This window comes from Lepeophtheirus salmonis, chromosome 1 (genome assembly GCF_016086655.4).
Source record: "Lepeophtheirus salmonis chromosome 1, UVic_Lsal_1.4, whole genome shotgun sequence".
NCBI classification, from domain to species: domain Eukaryota; kingdom Metazoa; phylum Arthropoda; class Copepoda; order Siphonostomatoida; family Caligidae; genus Lepeophtheirus; species Lepeophtheirus salmonis.
In genome coordinates this window covers 28,519,464-28,543,091 of record NC_052131.2, presented here as the reverse complement: position 1 = coordinate 28,543,091, position 23,628 = coordinate 28,519,464, and the positions used below count along the sequence as shown (strand labels likewise).

At 31.9% G+C, this 23,628-nt stretch overlaps 2 protein-coding genes and 3 long non-coding RNA genes across 5 annotated transcripts; 2 read left to right on the top strand and 3 right to left on the bottom strand.

Moving 5' to 3' along the window:
* Nucleotides 1-484: 484 nt before the first annotated feature.
* LOC121117879 (uncharacterized) lies at nucleotides 485-3,856 on the top strand. Its single transcript, XR_005864263.2, has 3 exons — nucleotides 485-581; nucleotides 671-842; nucleotides 3,634-3,856. It is a non-coding gene; the product is annotated as an uncharacterized lncRNA (long non-coding RNA).
* A 58-nt stretch (nucleotides 3,857-3,914) lies between these two features.
* On the top strand, nucleotides 3,915-6,200 carry LOC121117852 (epoxide hydrolase 1). The gene is made up of 5 exons (XM_040712374.2): nucleotides 3,915-4,257; nucleotides 4,369-4,706; nucleotides 4,755-4,861; nucleotides 4,923-5,255; nucleotides 5,320-6,200. Exons 2-5 carry the CDS (start codon nucleotides 4,375-4,377, stop codon nucleotides 5,601-5,603), a joined length of 1,056 nt encoding a protein of 351 aa, XP_040568308.1. The 5' UTR covers nucleotides 3,915-4,257; nucleotides 4,369-4,374; the 3' UTR covers nucleotides 5,604-6,200.
* Nucleotides 6,201-9,819: 3,619 nt separating this feature from the next.
* Nucleotides 9,820-11,182, bottom strand: LOC139906169 (uncharacterized). Its single transcript, XR_011781502.1, has 2 exons — nucleotides 10,580-11,182; nucleotides 9,820-10,517 (listed from the first exon to the last, which is right to left on the bottom strand). It is a non-coding gene; the product is annotated as an uncharacterized lncRNA (long non-coding RNA).
* A 2,607-nt stretch (nucleotides 11,183-13,789) lies between these two features.
* Nucleotides 13,790-16,719, bottom strand: LOC139906167 (uncharacterized). Its single transcript, XR_011781501.1, has 5 exons — nucleotides 16,651-16,719; nucleotides 15,537-16,049; nucleotides 14,644-15,474; nucleotides 14,356-14,585; nucleotides 13,790-14,250 (listed from the first exon to the last, which is right to left on the bottom strand). It is a non-coding gene; the product is annotated as an uncharacterized lncRNA (long non-coding RNA).
* Nucleotides 16,720-18,015: 1,296 nt separating this feature from the next.
* Nucleotides 18,016-22,660, bottom strand: LOC121117845 (sodium-coupled monocarboxylate transporter 1). The gene is made up of 8 exons (XM_040712360.2): nucleotides 21,868-22,660; nucleotides 20,258-20,309; nucleotides 19,949-20,171; nucleotides 19,748-19,888; nucleotides 19,171-19,666; nucleotides 18,961-19,115; nucleotides 18,642-18,897; nucleotides 18,016-18,575 (listed from the first exon to the last, which is right to left on the bottom strand). Exons 1-8 carry the CDS (start codon nucleotides 22,291-22,293, stop codon nucleotides 18,417-18,419), a joined length of 1,908 nt encoding a protein of 635 aa, XP_040568294.1. The 5' UTR covers nucleotides 22,294-22,660; the 3' UTR covers nucleotides 18,016-18,416.
* Nucleotides 22,661-23,628: the final 968 nt, after the last annotated feature.

Sequence of the window (23,628 nt, the reverse complement as noted above, 5' to 3'; positions counted from 1 at the left end):
GAGAGAAAAACTGAGATCATGTTTGTATTCTGCTCTCAAAGATAAATTCCTTTTTTGAATTGAATTCAAACGTACAAAATTCGTGTTCGCCAGTGTGATATAGTATTATTATAGTTGTATGTCCCCTGATTAAAACGTATAGGGTATTTATTTAAAAAAAAAAGACAAATACAGACTTAAGACAAAAAAATAAAAGCTGTTTAGAATTACCTAAGGCCATGTTTTATTCTGATCAGAACAGATTCCTGGGCTCTGGAGAGCGATATTTTTTTTTCATAATAAAAGATTAATTCCCTGTGTCTCAAAGTTTTTTTAAGGTATGGGTTGTCGATTCAAAAATGCACCAAAAAAATAAAGAATAAAAAAACGAATTATTGTACACCGGAAATAGGAAGAACGTATATTGAATAATGCAAAATAAAAAAGGGAATGAGGAAGAGGATTAGTGAGTTAGTCTTATTATGTATCTTTCAACTGGAATCGCCACTATATTTCTTTTTTCATCTTGTTTACACGTGTAGTAGTAGCCAGCAAGAAAAGAAGCACTATATTCCTTCTTCTCTTCAACAGTTAACTACAACGTGAGTTATGTTAAGATTCAGGTGGCATCCATTTGGATTGCTTGAATAAAAGCCTGTTTCATTATAATAACTAATATGAACTAATTAAGGTGATTAACAATACCAAACGCATGTGTTGACCCTGGCTGTGTTGTGGGCCAACCTAGAAAGAAAATGTTTCAACCCACTGGCTCACGACCAATCCAATTCGAAGACGAAAGTGGATTGATGCCATAAAAAAAGTTCGGGACAACTAGAATTATCAAGATGATTAAAAAAAAGGTATAGTCGTTTGTTTACTTCATTTCGGTCAGATGATTTTACTTATGAGTCAAAGGAGTCACATCCCATTAGAAATAAAAAGAAGTCCAAGATTGGAAAGTGGAAAAGCCCCGGTTAAAAGAAGATGTTGTTCCTTCCATTAACCCTTAATTAAGAAGTTATCTATCCACTCCAACTCTCTTAACATCGACCATCTGTATTTAGGGCTACTTCATCTTATCGTCTTAAGAAGGAGAGAGAAAGAATAGAATCGGCTGGTAAAGTTTTCTCGAGGGTGAAAAAATCCCTCTGTTTGAAACTGTTAGGTCCTTATTGAAAGATGATTCATCAATCCAATTACTGTTCTTAGCCTCCATTTTGTTTAGACTCACTTAGTGATTCAAGAATGGAATACTTGAAAATCACGTTTTCTCTTTCTTGATTTCATAAGGGAACATTTTCTACCCAGTTGATTTCAAGTTCTTCAAATAAAACCGAAAACTATAGATATTCTTCAATTTCGTGAGGGTGAAAATGGACTCCCGGTGGTGGAAAGAGGAATAATTATTAAATAAAATCTGATTTTCAAAGCTTTTCTCCACGGTTACATTGGAGCTACTCATCGTTAAATCACCTGGTTTAGAAAGATGGAATACTGACCGAGACTTTGCGAATTCCAAACATTTTGCCTCTTCTGAAAAGCAATGAAGAAGAAAAAAAAAAGAATTTATGATTAAAGGGGCATTGAATAACTTAGAAAAAAAGTAACAGTGACCGTTCTTCCTGATGAGAAAAAGATGAAGTTAGAGTTTGTGATTGAGCAATGGCATTTGTTTCTCGGAGCCTTAAAATATTCGCCGGCCATATAAAGTTTATCGGCAGTTCTCGAGACAACTTTTTCTACGTGCTACAGAACTTTCGTTAATGAGCCATTTTTGAGTTTTTCATCTCCGAGAACACTTGATCGATAGATGCACCCTTTTAAAGTTGGAACTGAATTTCATCCCCATGAAGGGACTTGAAGCGGAGAGTTCAATTCCGTAATCTTAAAGAACGTGTTGTTACCTCCTTCTCGATGAATTTTATTGTGCTCAAAGAGTCGAGTTTTAGGGAGGAAAATTTACCGGTTAGAGTGAAAATAAGTAACAAAGACACTATTGTGTTGTAAGATAAGTTATCTTGGGGGTTCATTTCATGATATTTGCTATATTCAAGAGAATCATGGCTTAAACAGTGAAAAAAAAAAATCGGAGGAATAGTTGAACCACTGACCCATGAACTTGAAGCAATTGGATTTTATGTCGTGGCGTCTGGAGTTGATAATCATGCCACACATCTAAGTTATGTAGAAAAAGAACATTCTTCCCAAAGAGTTTTCTCCTTTCTAATCAGTTTCGGATGGAAATTTTTCAGAATTTTTGCCCCGACTCATGTCTTCATATCTATCTTTAACATTGGATGCCGGTTGGAATGTTTCTTTTGCCGAGGTTCTCCTGTAAGGACATGGAAACACCAAAGTTATCTCATAAACAAGAACTTTACAAATTGAAATTACGAAATGGACCAAAATTGATCTGTTACTAATGGAGAAATATCTCGCACTTACAGCATTAGGGAAAACATCTGTGCAATTGGCAAATGTGGTATTCCATGAGAGTACATTCGCCGGAATAGAATGGTATGCAGATCAAATCTACCCTCATTTTCGACAGACGGTATCTTTTCTCTTAAGGAATGGTAGAACCGGTTGAATATGAAAGATTTAAGAGCTGTCAAAGACTTCGAGATCCTACAAGAGAAGCAAAGTATGGAAATAATTGTTCAACGGTCATTTTTCTCAAAGTTATTTACACCTTCTTAAGTGATCGGGAAGAAATAGCCAAGGAAACAGAGAAGAAAAAAGATATATATGAATTCTCACTGGCACATAACTTTCTTCTCAATGCACCATACAAGCAAAGAAATTCCATCCTTGCACTTTATTTGATAAATGACTGGGGATTTGATTTCGTACTCAATATATTTATATCTCAACAAGACAATTTCTTCAAGCAATAAAAGTTCTTCGCTTGGGAGCTTTTTTAATATACACCAAAGTTCCAACAACATAGTTGTCCGGAGTATTTGAGGAAGCCAATGAATTGCAAAGTGAAGGAGACTTAGATTTTGCTTTTCACATGTGCGACGAGTTCTGTAACACAGAAATTGGATTTAGAATGAAGATACTGTTCTCAGCTACACTTTACTACATCGGTGGGTTCATTGCAAGGTCGGTATCTAAAAAAGTTTCTAGTACCAGCTGCTAGTATCTCTTAATTGAAGTGTGTTCTTTCGATATCACTAATATCCAAGCTACTGCTGAAGAAGAAGGTTTGAAAAGCAGTGTAATTGAATTAATTAATAGTGAAGAACTTGTTACTCCTTCAAACTTGCTCTTTTTGACAATTTGCCACATAAACAATTTTCTAAATATAATTTTGAAGAGACAAAATTTTAAAGAAAAGTTGTTCAACACTTAATTTGAGTCCAATATTTTTTTAGTTCCGGAAAAAAAAGAACCTTTTTGAATATTTTTGATAACCCCTTTTTAGTTATAAAAATACATTCTATTGATTAAGATTATTATTTGTTACTCATTTTTTTGTCATTGGAAATGCCATTCATCACCGTACATTGTTATTAAAGGTCTCAATTTAAGGGAATATATATTAAAGTACTTATCAAATTTCTTTCTCTTTTCCATCTTTGATTTTTCACAAATTTTTCATGTAACTTCAGTATTATCGAATTTATTAGTCTTTTTTTGTTGTAGGTTCTACACTTGTACAGGTACAAAATCGGTGGCGATCCCAGTATATAATTACTTTTAGTATCTTCATTATGGTTGAAGGAGGAACATATTTCTAATTATTCTAATTATAATGGCTAAAGGGATGGAAGAATATCAAATGCTGTCTATCGACATGTTTTACTAAATTCTTTAGTTATTTAAACCATTAATAAAATAATTCGAAATAAAATATATAATACAGGTATGTCTTAGTATAAATATAATATTGTTTGCTTGATTCTAAGCGAAAGGTATCACTTTAGCGAATGAATTTAATAATGTATATCAGTTGTGACGTCACGCTCCATCGACAATGGAAAAAAAGGAAAACGCGTGGTGTAAGACACACATCAGTCTCAATATGCGTAATTGACATACCTTGTATTACAATTTACCTTAATAACTACAAATAAGAAAAGGAATAGGATGTTGTTTTGTAAAATACACACACTCGTTTTTAGCATTCAAGTCCTGCACTAAAAGATTGAGCCTCTTTTCATCTAATTAAACACGCCCCCACCAACATTATTTTCTTCTTGTAATTCACAATATAATTTTTTCCAGTCGCTTCATAGTTTCCTTCAAACGCAACTCAGTTTTACTTAGGTACGTTTTTCATAAGTGTTTACCTACAAACTTATATTATTTTTATATAATAGCTGCATTATCTATTGATATGATCCTCATGTTTTTTGTTTATTCCCTAATATCTCATAGATCATCATGATTCCGCAAAAACTCCGAATATGCATCCTACAAACCCTGGGTTTCCTCATTGCCCTTGCTCTCTTCATACCTTTATCTCTTCGCGCTCTCTTCAAGGGTCAACTTCGAGATGCTTTTAAAACAACAGTCCGGAAGGATCGCCCTAGTGTGTTTGACTCTTATGGGTCACATCGTTATTTGAATTTACCAAAAGCAAAGATCAAAATCCATGTGGTGGACTCGGAATCATCTGGAAAAGAGGATAAACCCCTCATGCTCTTTGTGCATGGCTTCCCTGACTTTTGGTACTCCTTCCGTCATCAAATTAAATATTTTTCTTCCAAGTTTAGGTATTACTATTTATTTAAATTTGGCATTATTATATGAATGATTTACAGATGTGTATCCGTAGACAATCGTGGCTACAATGAATCCGACAAGCCCAATAGAATTCAAGACTATTCCGTTGATCAACTAGCTAGTGATATTAAAGAAGTTGTTGAGCGTATGTTAACTTGAATACCAATATCATAAACATTACTTTTCTTCCTCCATTATGAGTATAGTTCTGGGCTACGATAAATGTGTCTTAGTAGGACATGATTGGGGCGGTAGCATTTCATATCGGGTTTGTGCTATGTATCCAGAAATAGTATCCGTTTACATCTCCCTTAATATTCCTCATTACACTGCCTTTTTTGAATCCTTACAAAATAATTGGTCCCAGAAACTCGCGTCTTGGTACATGCTCTACTTCCAATGTCCCATTCTTCCCGAAATTATGATCAATGCCTTTGATATGAAGAGTTTAGATAAAATCTTTGTAGATATACCCTTTGAAAGTAAAGAGGAAAAAAGGCAAGATATTGATGCCTATAAATATGTTTTTAGTCAACCAAGTAAGCTAACAATTATAACTATTAAAAAAATGAACCCTCTAATAATATCCTTTAAAACCATTAGATGCACTTACGGGTCCAATCAATTACTACCGTTGTGCCTTTCAATATCCATTACCCGACACAGCTGATAAAAAAAGTCTAATAAAAGTTCCCGTCTGTAGTATTTACGGAAATGGGGATCGAGCTTTATTGAGGGAGGGATTCATAGGCTCTGCCAAATACGTAGAGGATTTTACTCTGAAGGAGCTCGATGGAATATCACATTGGGTTCATTTACATGCCAAAGATGAAGTCAATCGTTTAATAAATGAATATATTGATTCCAGAAAGGATCTTATTTTTTGATTTGATGTACACAGAGAAAACGTCAGAATCCATCTCTTAAACAGTAATTATTCATCATAGTTATTTTTTTACCTCAATATAAATTAGTAACGTTCCTTCTCGAATATAACAGATTTCAAAAGATAATTAAGTTATTGCTACAATTCCTAATTTCACTTGTATTAATTTGTGCATAATTAATGGTCGATTCATTAAAATATTGAAAATATATACAAATCGGTATCAATAATTATTAATTGTAGTTAATAATATTTTTAAAAAATCACTTTAACTTTCATATTCATTTTTAAAATGTCAAGGTAATTGATGTCAAGAATTAATAAGAGGCTCGATAACTTAGTTTAAAATATAAATATACAATAATTATATTTATTTCGTACCCTACTGATAATTACGTATATATATAGCTATAATCTAATCTTTGTTCTACTTACATTTGTGTATGATGACAGTTTACATAAGCTTAATCAGTAGATAAACTCTGCTATAAATGTATTGTTAAAGTGTCGTTCTCAAAAGTTAGTTTTTTTTTTTTTTTAATGAAATGTTGAAGGGATAAAAAATACCAAAAAATATATCAGTTGATTAAAAGGAAAATATTTTAAAGTTTGAGCCTTATTGATTAATGCTTAGAAGTTGTACAGGACGCTTAAATCTGTAAATATCACCATTTTATGAGGGGGAAATAGACTTAGTACCTAGCATTTTATAAGAAATAAGTATTATTACTTGTAATAACTCTGCTTATAAGGATCTTCAAACCAGGGCTGCGGATTTGGTGCCTTTTTTTGTGAAGTTGGTAACAGGAGTTGGAAAATTTGTAAAGATTCCGACTCCGGCTACATAAATTATTATAATTTATGTAAATAAAACTTATTTATAAGCTAAAGCTTTCATTGAGTGTTTGGTAAGTATTTTTCTAAAGTGTTATATATAATAGGTATTAACTTCTATTAATTTATGAAACTTGAAAATTAACTTATTTATAAGTTTACATTACAAATTTCCAACGTGTTCTGTTGTCTATATAATCACAACTTCCTAACATCTCTAAAGTCTAGATTATTATTTTTGCTACCATGCTAGTTAATCACTTAATTTTGTGAATAGTCAATGTCGTCAGAGTTACATAAGTGCAACGTTTCAGTGAGAGGTTGTTTGTATTATTGTTCTTCAGTTACGAGTTTATAAAGTATGTTCAGAACTTATGAATGTATTAGCAATAGATTTATTTTCATCCATTTAATTTGTTTTTCAACTTGTTAAATATCAAATTTTCCAAATATTTTCTTTATAGCTGGCACAATTATTTACTGCATATAACTAATGACTACCTATATCTATGTAATAAATGTATATTTATGGGACATATATTGGGTATAAAATATATTATTAAAAAATTGTGTGTTGGAGTCGGAGTCGACATTTTATGTACCGACTCTGCAGCCCTGCTTTTAACCTCAGCAATTCCTTTATTCATTATGAACTTGTGTTACACTCCATGTTTGTTCGATAAATTTCTAACTTCAGTAAATTTTATGAGCAATTTTCAATTTTCTCCTCATAGTTTTGTCTTGTCTTTTCTTCTTCATCACTATGGATTTATAAAAGAAATAAATAATCTATTTTATAACAAAACTGCTTAATAAAGCCCCCTTGTTTGAAACAAATAGGATTAAGATCCATCGTTCTCTTTAGATACTCTGCCTAGGGATTTTCATATAAGTATAACAAATGTTATGTTTTCTGTGGACAAAAAGTTGAAAATCGATTATAAATTAAAGTATAATTTAAAAAAAAAAAAATACGATCTTCCCATTAAAACTGATATATTCTTCTCATTAAAAAAAATCAAAATATGATGAAAATATATTATCCTTGCAAATGTAATTGTTTATCTATTATCTAAACTATAAAGCATCCATGGCTCTGCGAGGTTATCAAGAAATCTCTTTTCGAATATAAAATAAAAAAGTAATCAAAAATATTTTTCCTTGACAAATAATGCCCAAATATTCTGTCAAAATTAAATGAAAGAGTTACTCCAAGGGGTGATAAAAAGCAGGGAAATCACTTGTCTAAACTATGCAAACAAGAATGTATAATGCTAGGAGAATTAGCCTTTGTGGTAAGACTTAACTATTGCTAAGCGTATGCCGCCCGAGAAAAATTGAAGAGGTAAGTTCTTCTTGGATTTTGAGGCTAACCTAAAAATCCCCGCTCCTACCCTCAGTAGCTTCCAGCTTAACAAGGGCCTATTTGGGCGATATAAATAGTATAAATTCCGACGGTAATGTTTCAGGTAATAACTTATCATACAGCTCGTTTTAACGGTTAGCGCCTCTTCTTCCCCAAACATTTTGAGCTCCGAGGCTTCCTGAAACTTGTTTTGGAGCTGGAGTTGTAGGCCACTAGTGGATACTCGGGTGGGTCTAGGAAGAGGCGGAGGAGAAGAGAGGTATAGCGGAAGGGTTGGCTGGACTGAAGGCACAGCATCCTTTTTCAGTTTCCTGAAAAGTTAAGTAATTTAATTAAGTACATATGTCAATCCTTAAATTAGTTTATGTTTTCATTTTTAAATAACTTTGATTTTACTCAAAGATGGAACCAGTTTTTGAGCTTGTGTTGCTGAGAGCCTTAGTTCCAGTTGCTAATTAAGTTGACTACCACTTTCCTGTCTTTGGTCAACAGAATGGGTAATATCAGATCCCTATAAGAAGAGTTACGACACCAAGCAAACTGACTGACCTCAGCTTATAATAAGCTGAAATAAATTTGTGGCCTTATTCAAATCTTATTAACTGTGAAGACAAAGTAATTTTTCTAATAAACCGACCTGAAATCCCAAAATTAGGATAGAAATGCCTTTGTGTAACACTGTTAAATGCTCGAACAAATCAGGATACAAAGATGCCATGCTTTTTTCCTTTCCAAAGGATAAGATTAGATCAAAGAAATTGATACTACGAATGAAGAGGGACAATTGGAAGCCTTCCACTCATTCTTGGTTGTACTCAAAGCACTTCGAAAGACAATTCCAAAGATTAGACCACTCCAAACGGATAAGAAATTTTTGTTTTGTGGCTATTCCTACCTTCAGCCACGTGAAACCTATTGTGAAATTTAAGACTAGAATATTATATAAATTCCAGTTGCTCCGTTGATAGAAGAAACCAATAATTATATTTAAATTTAGAACAAAAAGTTTATAAAGCAACATAAATTTAAAAATATTGAATAAAATAATTGTCGAATCTAATTGAAAATTGGAAGTCCATAAGAATAAATATTTAATGGAAAAAGTAATTCCTAATTGCTATAACACCTTTATCTAATTTATATTTTTGGGTCATTTATAATTGCAAGCAAACATTTTCTGTAATTGTTAGTTTTCATATTTATTGAGTATATGCTGTATAATAGAAAAAGTCGTCTGATTTTATGTCGTACTCGTAATGTTATGTAATTTGAATTAGTTGTTTAAACTAAAATGAACGTATTATGTTTCTAAAAAAATAATTTTATCATTCAATAATGGTTTTATTAGATTTATCTCATTTCAATGTAATTAATTTAAGTTGTTTAAGGCCTCACTTGTAGTTTCTTAAGGTTAACGTAAGGGGGCGCTCAAGTCTATTGTTGTGACTCTTATTATAGGGCTCTGAGTAATATAATCCGATTTTGTGAAATGGAAGATGCACACATTCTTAGTAATTGTTTATATCTTTGAATTTACTTTCTGTCCTGGAACAACCTTCTCCCATTTGGATTCAAGTTCCAGATTAGGAGGCACATTGAAACCAGGAAAGCTATGGTATCCTAGGATTCGATTGGGTGCCATCATAACCTTGACAGTATCCAGGGGGACAGTACTTCCATCCCATCACTTTAAACTTAACGGTCATGATTGGAATCCTTAAGCTATAAGTAAAGTTGATAATCCTGTAGAGAAAAACGCGTGTAAGGAGAGGGGGGGGGGGGATACGTATGGTATCATTGTTTAAAATACTGATGTGATTTTCAGCTGCCTGCTTTATTATGAATTTTGAGGCTACAACGAAAGTATTTATTAGCATAATGTTTAATGAAGATATACTACGTATAATTGACTTGGACTTTTTTATCTGTTACGGTAGATTTGAAGACGTCACACCCCATGAAATTGTATTTCATTATGAACCATATTCTCAGAATAATAACGAATGAAACGACAAAGTAGAGTATTTCGAAATATATTTGAAGTTCCAAGTTTAAAAAAGAAGGCTTAAATTAAATATAATCTACATACTAAAAAATAAACGTTCATACATTTGTGTTAAATACACAAAATTAAACAATTACAATCATATAACTAATAATAACAATAAATTATAAATAGTTAATATTGAAATAATAGATTGATCCAAATAATATTTTCTTGTTCTGACATCGGAATTCAGTTAAATATGTCATAACTTTAGATTGCAAAACACAAGCCAGACGTGGAGTTTAATCAAAAAGATAATCACACCTTTTTCTTCATGTGGAAGTTGATATCTACAATTGTGCATAGGATAGATATATCTCTACCGATGAAATGTAAATACTTATTAATAATAAAGTAAATGTCAAAATCATAAAATTAGACAATAAATATACTAATAAAAAAAATGTTAGAATTAAATCCATCGTAAAGATTTAGAGCAAAGCTAATTATGTAGTAATGTCCGGCAATATTAGTCCTTATAAAGAGCATTAAAAAAATCCCCCCTTATTTATGCTTATATAACATATCATGAAGTATACACACAATTGCTAACTATAATGCTACACCCAATACAACTACCTCCGTTGTTGTGACTATTTAAGCAGTTGTTTTGCCTTATATGAGTTTTCTGAACACCATTTCTTGGAGCTTATCAATCATAGCTAATCCTTAAGTGATAAAAAAGTAATATTTATTGGCTATGTAATATTGGAAAGCCTAATGATCATACCCAATCTTTAAGTGAAGAAACTAGTGTTAGACAAACTAGTTGCGAACCATCCAAAGCCACTACCCCCGTTGTTGTGACCATTTAAGCAGTTGTTTTTGCCATTTAATGAGTTTTGTATCATAATTATTGATATTTTTAGCTAAAATAGAATCATATTTTATGATTAGATTTAAAAAAAAATGAATACTTACTGTTAGACGGTACAAAATTCAGAGTTCCATTTCGAAATTAGTAAATATTTTATACTATTTACTGATAACTTTGATCGTAATTTGGTGTAGATGACTCAAAACATGCTGAAAATTATCTCAACTTCACAATTTACTATGGGGGTTATGGGTGACTTGATGTATTCATCATTAACTTGATTTTTTAGATGAATATATATCTTGCTCTTGATATGAAATGAGGATAATGTGTGGCGTTTAATTCTAGACGGGGGACTAAAGGCACATTTATATCGACAAATCCGACAAACCATCTGTTACTCATCCGGTAAGTATTTTCCAAATTCCTGGGCCTCCATTTTCAGAAGGCGACGTTATTTTAGGCATTTTATTCAGTTCTCTATCGACTATCAGTATCTAATATTATATTGATACTGAAAAATAAGGCAGGAATAGATAACGTTCTTGATAGAGGAAGATGTTTATTATTTAATCAATGATCCCATAAGTATTTGTTCCCTTCTCCTTGCACGCTTTTGTATCTTTACTAAAATGATCTACCTTAGTTATTCGAATGTGCTCTTTTGTCAATTTGCTACATAAACCTAAGTACCTAACCTAAGTAGTATTTTGAAGAACCGATATTTAGTAAAAAAGTTGTTCAACTCTTCATCTGCTACTAATATTTTCAATTGTGTGGTGATCCAAAGAATTAACGGCGATGAAAGTGCATTCTCACTTCTAGTTAAAAAATGTGAATCTGGTTACAAGTACCACGATTTATTGAGCAATATTTCATGCAAAGTATTCAATGTCAATATCAGGAACTTTGTAAGGCCAAGAAATGATGAAATTTGTTCAAGTTTGAAGCAGAAAAAAGAATCAACTTCATATCAACGAAGAAAAGCTGCTAAATTATCCTTGTGTCCTTCCGAAAAAAAACTTTATTTGAATATTCTTGATAACCCCTTTTAAATCATAAAAATACATTCCTCATTTTTATTAAAATTAATTTTTTCTATTTTTTTTTATATCATTGATAATGCATACGACCTTACGTCGTATTAAAAGGTCTCAATCTTAGGGAATATATAAAAAAATACTGCTCAAATATATCATATTTGGTTATTAATCAATTTTTGATGATATTTCAGCACTATTGACTTTATTAATCTCTTTTGTTTTTGGTACTACACTTGGACAGATAAAAAACCGGTGGCTATCCCAGTCTATAGCTACCTTTGCTTATTGGTATATTTCAGAGATAAATAAATACTTCTTAGATATAATTATTGAACTCCGGGCTTAAGTATAAAAATAACGAATGGAATTCTATAATTCTAATAAAACAAATAATATCTATAGCAGTTTGAAGTTTTTTTTATTATACAACTTTTGATGGCGAAAGTGCTGGGCCGTAAGTATGTAGCATAGAAAACATGTTGGAGGCAAATAAGCATGACGGCGAGTGCGCTCGAGGCACCAGAGTGCCAAGCGAACGTGTTTGAGAAAAAGCTACTTGTCACCATAATTATTATACAATATCATGGGAGAGGACAAGGTTAATAGAAATACATATCTGCCACCAATTAATGTCATTCTATAAAGTCTATAAAGCCTTTAGACTCCCAATATATGAATCAAGAAATATATTTTCCGTTCATAATTAAAATTTTGTATATAATCACTCAATCTTTTTTAAATGTGTAATTATCCACAATGCTATGTGCATGAGTAATTTTATGCCCTTCAGGAACTTAATTTTGAGCACATTGATACAAAAGATCCCTTTTTTTTGTCATACCCTGAAAAATTCAAGTAAATACATATATGTATGTAGTCAAGTCTATTAATCAGTTCTTTTACATTTAATGATGAATAATATTTGAAAATAATTTCATTTTATATAGAAACTTTTGTAATGCTCTGAATAAATCTTTACAATGGAAAATAAATTCTTTCTTTGAAATGATGTACATATGTATTGTTGGAGAATTATATAGATATTGTTTATATAGGACTACAAAGTCTGTGATAAAAGTATATACATCTACATTAGTTAAATTTTTTACTAAAGGTTTGGTGCGGAGATAAGTACTTGTTGGACTCACAGTAGAATTGGGGATCGACATCGGAGTAATTCTTGCAAATTTCCTTGCTTATATCCTTTTTCCCTTTCTATAAAAAGACACCATGGCAGGGCCAGATTTATCATAATGACTGAAGGGGCTGAAACCCTAGAGCCCCACGCTGCACTTACTACAAAAAGTGCTTAATAAGTCTAGCGTCCACCCCCTGGACCTCTGCAGAGTAATTGCTGAAAACCTCCAGCATTCTTCTCAAAATAACTATGAGAACACTGGACGATGTTGATCCGGCCTTGGAGCTTGGAGTTGACCGATTGTCCGAAGCAGAAATAACTTCACATAATAATTAAAATCTTATTCCTCTCCTTAAATTATAATCGAATCACCTCAAGTGAAAACCTTAGGATACTTTTAATAACTAAATAAAATAGAAAAACAACGTGGATCTACTAAGGTAGTAAACCAAAAACAGTACGTTCTCCATCTCTATAGTACTCTCCAATGATAATATAGTATGATTTTTTTTTGAATTTCTGAAACTCATTTACGATTTAAAAAAAAAAAGTTTTCAGGTTGTTTTTCCTTTCAAAATTATTTTAACGTGTCGTTCGTATTTTCGCGCCATTTTTTTGTGTAAAAATTTTTTTACGTCATCGAAACGGCAAAGCCGTTTCAATAGCAGTAGTAGTTATACAATACAAATTTAACTAAAATATGTAATCAATCATCAATACCTTTGGAATAAAAATGGAAAGGAAGAATAAAAAAACTATTTCTGCCGTTGCTTCATGCAATTCTCTAAATTAAATTACTTACTTTGGATTCCCTAGGGATTCTCATTTTCGTGATATATGGATACAAGTTTGCAGAAGGAGTGACAATATGCCTCAGTTTCCCAAAATCTGTTCCAGTCATTTTACTGATGAAAATTATGAGAGAGATTTGAAGAATGAATTGTTGGGAAAGGCCGCTGGGAAAAAACTAAAGAAGGATACCATTCCAAGTTTGAAACTGTTCAACTCTGTGGTGGATGATGGAGATCCGAATCCTCGTGAGGATGAAAGAGATGAAAGATTGGCTAAGAGACAGAGGAGAGAAATGCTTCATCAAGTCATGAGAGAAGTTGAAACTAAAGCCAAAGAAGATTCCATTTTTGACAAAACCACGAGTGTTGAAGTTAAACCTGAAATAGCAACTACCAGATTCCAGACCGTCAAGGATTTTCATACTAAGTTGCTGAAAAACAAAATCAAAGTGTTGCAGAACCAGTTACAATCACTTAGAGAATCCCTCAATCTCTATAAGAAGGCATATGTAAGGTTCAAGTCAAAGAAGAGTATTAAACAACTCGTGAGAAAAGAACTCCTTAAATGGCACACACCTTCTCAAACAAACATGCTCATAGCTAAGGCCAAATCTAAGACACGGTGGGAAAAGGAAGACATTATTAATGGCCTTGCTTTAAATAGCCTCTCAAGCAGGACTTATAAGTACATAAGGGACAAGAAGTTATTTCCTTTACCGAGTGTGACAACCCTCAAAAGGTGGATTAAAGATTTTGAAACAGTCCTGGAGTACAAAGAGATATCTTAAAAGTTTTTGAAAAACAAGTTGAAGTCAGTAAGGAGCCAAACTATGAATATGGTGTCCTATGTTTTGATGAAATGTCATTATCCAAAGAAGGGACTATTTGTCAAAGAAATGAGCAAATATTTGATATCAAAGCAGAGTCTCTGGTACTCCATTATCTTACTAAATAAAAACAGCAAATTTATTAGTCATTGCAGATTTTTTTAATTATACAGCTTACCTTTTTTATTATGATAACAACCACCATTTTAATATTACCAAAGCCATATAAACAATAGAAAAAGGCAATAATTGTATTTTGTATTTCCTTATCTTCTCTTCTATTTAACTATTTCTTATTCAATTAGCTCCCTTTGCAAAACTTTTATTGTATTGAATTATAATATTTTTGTTTCATCTTTCAGGTCATTATGGTTCGAGGTTTGATTTCATCCTGAAAACAAGCGGTTTTTTATGATTACGATAGAGTGATCACCAAAGATTTATTGTTCGAAATTATTTCCGAGTTAGAAAAAATAGGAATCAAAATATACGCAATGGTTTCTGACATGGGAACGAAAAATCAAAGATTGTGGAAACAGTTGGGGATAACGATTGATCAAACATCATTCGTTCACTTCATCGTTGATGGTATCAAACTACGAGATGGTGCAATCATAAAACCAGATTATCTGAAAAGAATTCTACAAATTGACAATAATGAGTTACAAATGAATTATAAATTGACCCCTAAACATTTCAATTGTGTAAAAAATTAATGACAACACGTCCATTTATCTACACAACTGATTAGTAAGAGCTCTGCTATGAGTCTTCGTTTATTATTTTCCCATGAAGAAGACTCTCAAAATGTTGCTAATTTTGTGGATTTAATCAATTCTTGGTTTGATGTAATGAACAGTCATGGTCCTTTACAATTCCAAGAATGACGTTGGAAGCGGATTTGGAAAGTACTTTGAAAAGCAAAAAAAAGGTTCTCGTGAACACCATCAAGATCATTTCATCCATGAAACAACTTCCAGTTACGAGTAACAAGAAAACCAAATTAAAACTGTATCAAAAAGGAATTATCATATCATCCAAGTCTCTTATGAATTTGAATGGTGATCTTACTTTTCAAAATACCACCATTGAATATATTTTGTCGGTTCGATGTAATCAAGATATCTTTTTATATTTTTCTCCGTATCCGAGGAATTGGTCAATTTCACCAGCATCCTAACTCTGTGGAATTTATGGATCGATTTCGTATACTAGTTATATCCAATTTATCACAATTTGCTCTTTCAACCGCCGTTGTTAAATGTCAATTAGAAACTGCATCATATGACTCCTCTATTTTGGATCAGATAAAAAGTACCCTTGATGAAATTTCTCTGGTAGATGAACCAGAAGAAAATAACTATGATGAAGATGATATTGACATACGAAATGATATACAATTGCTGATTGAAGAAGGTGAAATGATAGCTGAAGATCCTAATACTTATGAGTATGAAAATTGTAACCATAAAGATGAAGATAAGGACATTGATTATATTTTAGAAGATGAGGGTAACAAAATCAAAGATGATGAACGACTGGATCCATCAAAGGAATGTGAAAAAGAAGTATTCACTTATATCACTGGATTTTTGGCAAATAAACTTCATGAATAATTTCCAAGTCTTGGTACAAAGACAAAATATTCAGATTCTGATTAATTCGTACAAGCAAGTCCATGGATTGTTTCTGGATCTCAAGGAGGTATCATGCAGCCCTCCGGAGAATTCTTGGAATTTTGTAAAAAAATGGAAAGTTACTTTTTAAAATTTCATAATCCTAGAGTTAACTGTGATCATTTTGTAATAAAAAGACTGCCTAACTTATTGTCTACAAAATAACCCCACCAAAATGTCAAAATCATTAAGAAATTTGTCAGCACAAGAACATCTCATCATATAAAGTACTTAAAGTTTCTAAAAAAAAACAACTAATGACTGCAATATTAAGGCAAGAAACACAAGGAAATTTACTCATTACTAAGTCATACTCATATATAATTTAATTAACTCTCCTCTCAGCACATAACTAAATCTGACAAGTTATTTATTGTATGTAATTCTCCATACTATTATACCATTTGTTGTAACTCTGATGTTTTTAATAAAGTAATAAACAGTGTTAAACCTATAAAATTGAATTCTTTTGTCCTCATTATTTGATTTTCATTGATGACCGTACTTACGTTTGTTTTATTTTTTTAAATATGTATATTATATTAAATGATCAAAATTTGCCGTTTCCATGACGTCACAAAACACTTTTTTCCTTTTTGCGTTTTAAACGCTGCGAGAAGATTCATCATTATTATATCATCATTGAGTACTCTCTGATTTATCTTATGTTATAGTGACGTGACTGATACTAATGACGTCATTAATGTGTCAGGATTAATAAAATATCAGGCAGATTTTTATTAAAGGGTGGGGGTGGGGGAGGATAATAATATTGTTAATCAATGAGTTATAACAACCCAACAAATCCTCAGTGTTACTCTTAATTATTCATGAGGACACACACAAGGGATTACTCTATTTTTGAGTTCTCTCCACAATAATTAAAGAATAATGACAACAGCTTTGGAAAATATAAAAAAATTCTGTAGATCGTGAACTTCCTTAGAATTTATAACTCTAGATATATGAATGCGCATCTAAAGGCCTCTCTTTCCACTTAAAACAATATCCATTAAAAGTTTTGCGGTTTTGGTGTCATCAATATGTGACGCCATTTTTATACAACTTCCAGTTATGAATCCTATAGTTCTTGGACTCCCCTTATCAGCAATTGAAGAAACAGTAGGAAGTTAAATCGACCAATTCGACCAAAATATATGTGTTTATAACAATTAGAAAATGGTTTAAGTGTGACCTTTTTCTTCTTTTTTGTTTATTATATTAATAATTTGTAGGTGCATAACATTTCCTCTAAAAGAAAAAAACTTGCCTATCTTTAGTATAAATTGATTTAAAAATGCATAAAAAAATAAATATATATGAATTTAAATATTTTTATAATATTTTCCCTCCAGTAATACTATTTTAAATATAGAAAGTTCTATTCTTTATAGCAGTAATTCATTCTAACTCCCCCCCCATTCATTTAACAGACATCTGATATTCACATTCATTCAGTAATACCATATAACACGCTCCAGCCTCCTCCTTGCACTCTCACACAAATCCAATCTCTAGCTGTAAGGCTTGGGCCTCCAGGTCTGTTACTAATATTTTTATGGGGGAGGGAATCAATGTATTTATGGCAGGTTTTTTTATGGTTAAATAAATATTAATTATTTCAAATTATTATTAAAACATCAAAAATTTTGCAACTTACTTGCATGCTGTGAAAAAAACTCTGTCTTTACGACAAATTTTACAACACAATTTTAATTCGGGGGCGTAAGACCGGTCATAAAATACTCTTCCATAGTTACTGGCCTGTAGTCCTACCACCGACGATGTTCTTTAGTTGAATGTCTTGGAAGACTACGCGTGGTCGTAATATAGTTGTTTGTTAAAGACATGAGAATAATTCTTTCGACTAATAGTTTGTTCGTAGAGATATATGACTGTATTTTTTGTACAGTCCTGTATTTATATACTAAATTCACACAGATAGTTATTGTTTTTTAACAAAGCCTGAATATGAATTACAGTTTGAGGAAAGTTGATAAATATATGAAGTGTGCATATTGTATAATATAAATATTGCGTATATATATATTTTAAACGAATGTATCTATAATAAAATCAGGATTTTTGCTGAAGAGAAGATAATAATTGGGGACTAACTTAAAATTTCATTTACATACCTATTATAGACCTAATTAAAAATACATAATGACACATGATAATAATTTTTTTGCGAGGCAAGCTACAACCCTTCCTTGCAGACGCCCCTGTAAAGCTAATATTGCGTTACGACATGAAGGGATCGATCCAAAGTCAGCTATAGGGACGTTTTCCGTAGATTGTATTTTTCATCGTTACTAATGTAAGCATGATTGATTTTGTGACCCATGTCCATATCCATATTATCACCTTCATTCTCATCATCTGTGTGAAGGATTTGATTCTGCATGAGCTCAAGCTCTTTGTCGGAAATTGTCTGGAATTAGAAAGTACGTTTAATGTAAATATAGATGTAATAAGACGTGGTCCAATATTAACTTACGTATTTTGAACCGATGGAATCAATGTATTTATGCCAGGGTTTTTTGATGAAAGGTATCATTATCCAGTCAAAGATGCTTCGGAGACCAGGACTAATAAGATTTGGATTCAATTTGCTGATATCTTGAGGGGTTGTGAAAAAGGAAACAATTGTTCCAACGACGACACAGAGAAGGGTAGCGATCCCTCCATACCAGATATAGGAGACCTCATAAATAGGGAGAAGGTAGTAGGATGCGGATGTATCTGGGACTTTACTAAAAATATCAAAGAGAGATGATTAATTTTTGGAAATACTGTTTCATGAGGACTTTTCTTACAGAGTAGGCAACGTGACGTTTAACTCTTTAGGACATCCATCGATGTATATTTCTTTATGTTTCGTGTCAAAGTATTTAAAATATCGGCCAACAGTTTGTCCTACACACATCCATGTGGTTAAAAACATACTACTGAGCATTCCAACAATAGCACCCTGCAATTAAAACCCATTGATTCAGCTGAATAAAACACTTGATTTCATAAATTACGATTGAGTTTGCTTGAGGAATGAACATTCCAAGTGTAAAAACACCCAAAATTGGACCTCCAATGAATCCAAAGATGCTCAAAGCTGCTTCCAATACACCAGGAAGTATCTTAACGGGATAAACAAAGCCATAACTCACTAATCCAAAGAAAATTGAGAGTGGAAGAGTTAATAAAGCTTCTGTTCTATCACTAATTTGTAAACGAAACACCCCATGAAAAAAATCCTTAAGAACGATAGCAGATAATGCATTCAAACCACTACTGACAGTACTTAGAGCTCCAGAAAAGACTCCAGCAACAAAGAACCCGGGTATGAGTGGAACATCCCCCACGATCTCCATGACAAAGAAAGGAAAGAGTTGATCCTTTTTATCAACGACCTTTGCAGCCAGTGGATCGCAGCCTATTTCAGAGTAGAATCCAAACATAACCATTCCAGCATAGGCACAAAGACCTAAAAGAGATCCAATCCCGAGAATATTCCAATATATCGCCCTTTTTGAGAAATGAAGAGAATTGAGTTGTTAGGAATTTATTTGGAACATAAAATTGGTGCAATGTATTTATATGGTTTACTTTTTGGCTGTTTCAATCTTGGATACAGACAAATATCTTTGAACCTGTGTTTGATTTACTCCATATATCGTGAGCCATGTGAAATAGCCACCAATGATGAGACCAAAAACTGTATGTCTTTTTCGCATATCCAAGTCAAAGCTGAAAAGCAAAAATAAATTTCATTCTTTTACAGATCCTTTAACCAGCCATAAGCATTACTTGAATAGTTCAATACGATTCGACTTGTAGTTTTTATCAAAAACGGCATAACTTCCTCCTGCATCATAGTTCCCTTTGACTATAATTGCAATAAAGGAGGCAAACATCATAAAGGATTGGAAGGTGTCTGTCCACATAACGGCTTTCATGCCTCCCATAGAGGTATACACCACACATACCGAGAAGATAATAGGAATGGATTGATCAGAGCTAAAACCGGTAACTATAAAAAACAGTTTAAAAAAAAGGATTTTTGTTACTTCCTATTACGCATATTTGTAGTTACGGAGATTCTTTAATTTAACGTACGCTGTTCTAATGCTAAAGCAGGAGCAAATACAACTATGGACATGTAGATTACCTGAAACATGAAAGAAGAGAAAAAGTTACCAACAATATCCTAGTTATTATAATTAGGGGAGATGGAGGTTAGTTGGAGTTCTCCTCATTAAGCTATTTCTTCTTTATTAGTTTATACAATCAGTCCATAGTTTAAATCATGGACGCTGGTAAAAGCCGAGAGGAAAGGGATATTACCACCAAAATGTTACATTTTAAAATTGTATCAATTGAAAACATGTAAGGTCCTAGCTTAAACATTCTACCTGCGCCCCTTATTGATATATTTACGCTTCATTAGAATATAGCATTAATAGCCAGGCAGGCCTTGTATAGGAGTTGGAGTGTATGAGTGCATGTGTAATGGCTTGAAGTAAATTTTTCAAATCTATAGTATCTATAAATCTTATATCTTAATGTGCATTAAAAGCTAATTAAATTACAGTTTTTGAAGGGTCATTTAAAAATTCATTACTCCAACTAAAGAGCAATTTATGCAAAACCACTTAATAATATAATATTAATTAGTGATGGGACGATTAAAAAAAAATCAAAAAAAATCTGCAATTGCGATGCGTTCTATTAAAAGTTCTCGATTCCGATTTTTTAATATTTTAAGTAGTTGAAAAATACTATTTTGCTATCTGGGGAGTCCACAGGATTATATATATGGTTTTTATAATTTTTTTTGAAAAAATATTCAAAAATTAAAATTTTTGGAAAAAAATTCCAAATATTTCGTTGGATATTTAATTTTTTTTCAATAATCTACAACTAATCACAAAAATTCTATTTTTTGGAGTAAAATTTCTAAAATCCACTCACAAAAAATTTAAATTTTTTAGAAAAAAAATTTCAAATATTAAATTTTTTTAGTAAACTGCGAAAATTCCTTAATTTGGAAAGAGGAATATTTATTATTTCCTAACTTAAAAAAGTAATGCATATTAATAAATAATAATAATAGTAATAAAAAAGAATTGTAATCGCAAATCTAAAATTATTTTCCTGATGCCGATCCCAATTCCAGAAGAAAAAAAACTATTATCCGATTTCCGATTAATCGTCCCATCAGTAATATTTATATGGATTCAATCAATAAGAAACAGTTGTAGGAATTATGTATTAAGTTTTTAAGACCCTGACTCAAACCAGCTCCGGATAATTGAGCTAAAAACAAAAAGTGTTGTCTCCAGTCTCCCTTATGCTGCTTACGTCTACTGTATTTAACTATAAAAGTACATTATTATCACTTATGTAGGGTAAAGCTGGGTATATATAGACATATAAATTATATAGGGAGAAGAGTTGCTCTCACAAAAATATCATTTATATATATACTTATATACACACTTAAACGTGTACACGCACGATAGATGTGGCAACCCGCCTTAAGATATAAAGATACATTTAATGTTTAGTTATGTTATGTAGGTTAATTAACTAAATAGAAATGAGGCAAAGCGCGTAAGTATAATTTGTGCAATATTGTAGCAACTAAATACTATTTTATTATTTTCCCTCAAAGCCTCATCTACTACTACATGTATGAAATTAACACTCTTAAAAGGGTCTCTTACCATTTGAAATGTAAAAGCGAGTGCTCCAAGGAATCGGACAGCCTTATTAAATCTCCACTCCAAGTACTCATAACTCGTAGTGACCTTGAGTCTCCAAAAAACGGGCAAGTACCACTCCGCAGTACTTGCAAGAACCAAAGGATATGAAAGTATCAGAACAATGTACTGAGTTCCATCCACGTATACCTCAGCCGGAGTACCAAGAAGAGTGATGGCACTCATAAAACTCGCCACTAAACTAAGTGTCATTGGAAAGATTCCCATGTCCCCTCCTCCAAGGAGTATAGTTTTCGTATCGATGGATTTATTGCAATAGGACTTTATAGCAAAGAATGCTCCAATAAGGATGGAGATCCCCAACGTGAGTCCGAATATAACATATTCCTCGGGACCAAACTTATCGATGGCTTCTTGCCTCGTTAACATCTTTAAAGAGTCTAATGCAAAAAAACGGATTCTTTTTTTTTTTTTGTATTGTCAAATTACAGAGGATTACAGGTAAAAAAAAGTATATATCGTGTACACATTTAATATTAACGAAGTATTACGAGGGAGCTCGGCGTACAGCATAGGGTGATGGAGTAGTAATCGTAGTAAATGTTACAGAGGGAGCCCTCGTACCACCTATAACTTCATACTTTATCATACAATTTAAGCTGCATTGATATACATAACTAAGACTTTAAATAAGAATATTAAAAATTACAAATAACATTGAATTAAAAGAAGGAAAAAAATAAAAATTAGCCCTTCCGTAGGAAGAAATAGACTCTGAGTCACGAGCTGAAGGACTGCTATGCCTATGTATAATTGTTTCTTCTTTTGTTGTTAGAAGAAAACGAAATACTTTGTCATTTAACAAAATAAAAATAAACACGCAACATTTGCATATCATTTATCCCATAGGTCTAGCATAGTATATTAGTATTACGAAATTCCACCGACAAGCAATTCATTTTTGTTGTTGCTTCTTCCAATCAAGTACATAATATGACGTATATTATAAAGTATTTATAAATATTGAGTCATCATTATTTTTCCCTTACCTTGAAGGGGAATTCGCACATATATTGACCGTTTGACGTTACGATTTATTTCTTTTAACTCTGAGTTTCTCAATTTTTAAATAATTTCTTCCTTGGGCTCCCCGGAATATTGGTAGTCTTTATAGCAGATATTGTTAAAATAATTTTTGTTTCGAAAACTCTCGTGCAGATGTGTTATGTGACAATTTATCTAAGCGAGAAAGGAATGTTTATCAATAAGAAGGTATAATATAAATTGACCACAAAAAAATTAGTTATGGGGATAAAATTCTGTAGATTTTTGATTGTCAATAGTCTAAGTTAAGTATTATAATATTGAAATCACGGAACTTACGCCATAAATTAACCGATTAAAGCCTATAATTATTTAGGACAGTTAGAAAAATAGTTTATCTATTTATGACTCAAATAAGATGGTTATATATATTTTTTTAAATCTAAAAAGACACATCAAACCCCGATAGGAGCTGGTTAATTAATTAACCTATTGCAAGTATCATTAGCATTTAGATTTAAGAAGATATATACTATTTGGATATATTATTATTGTTATTTAATTATTGGATTTAAACTTGAAAAATTATACAAGCATATTAAAATAGGTTCATTTTGTATTTACATGAACAAAATTTCAAGAAACAATTTATTAATTACCAGTATAATTGCTATTATCTGTTAATATTATAGAAGTAATGTAGATGTAGTCAAATATTAC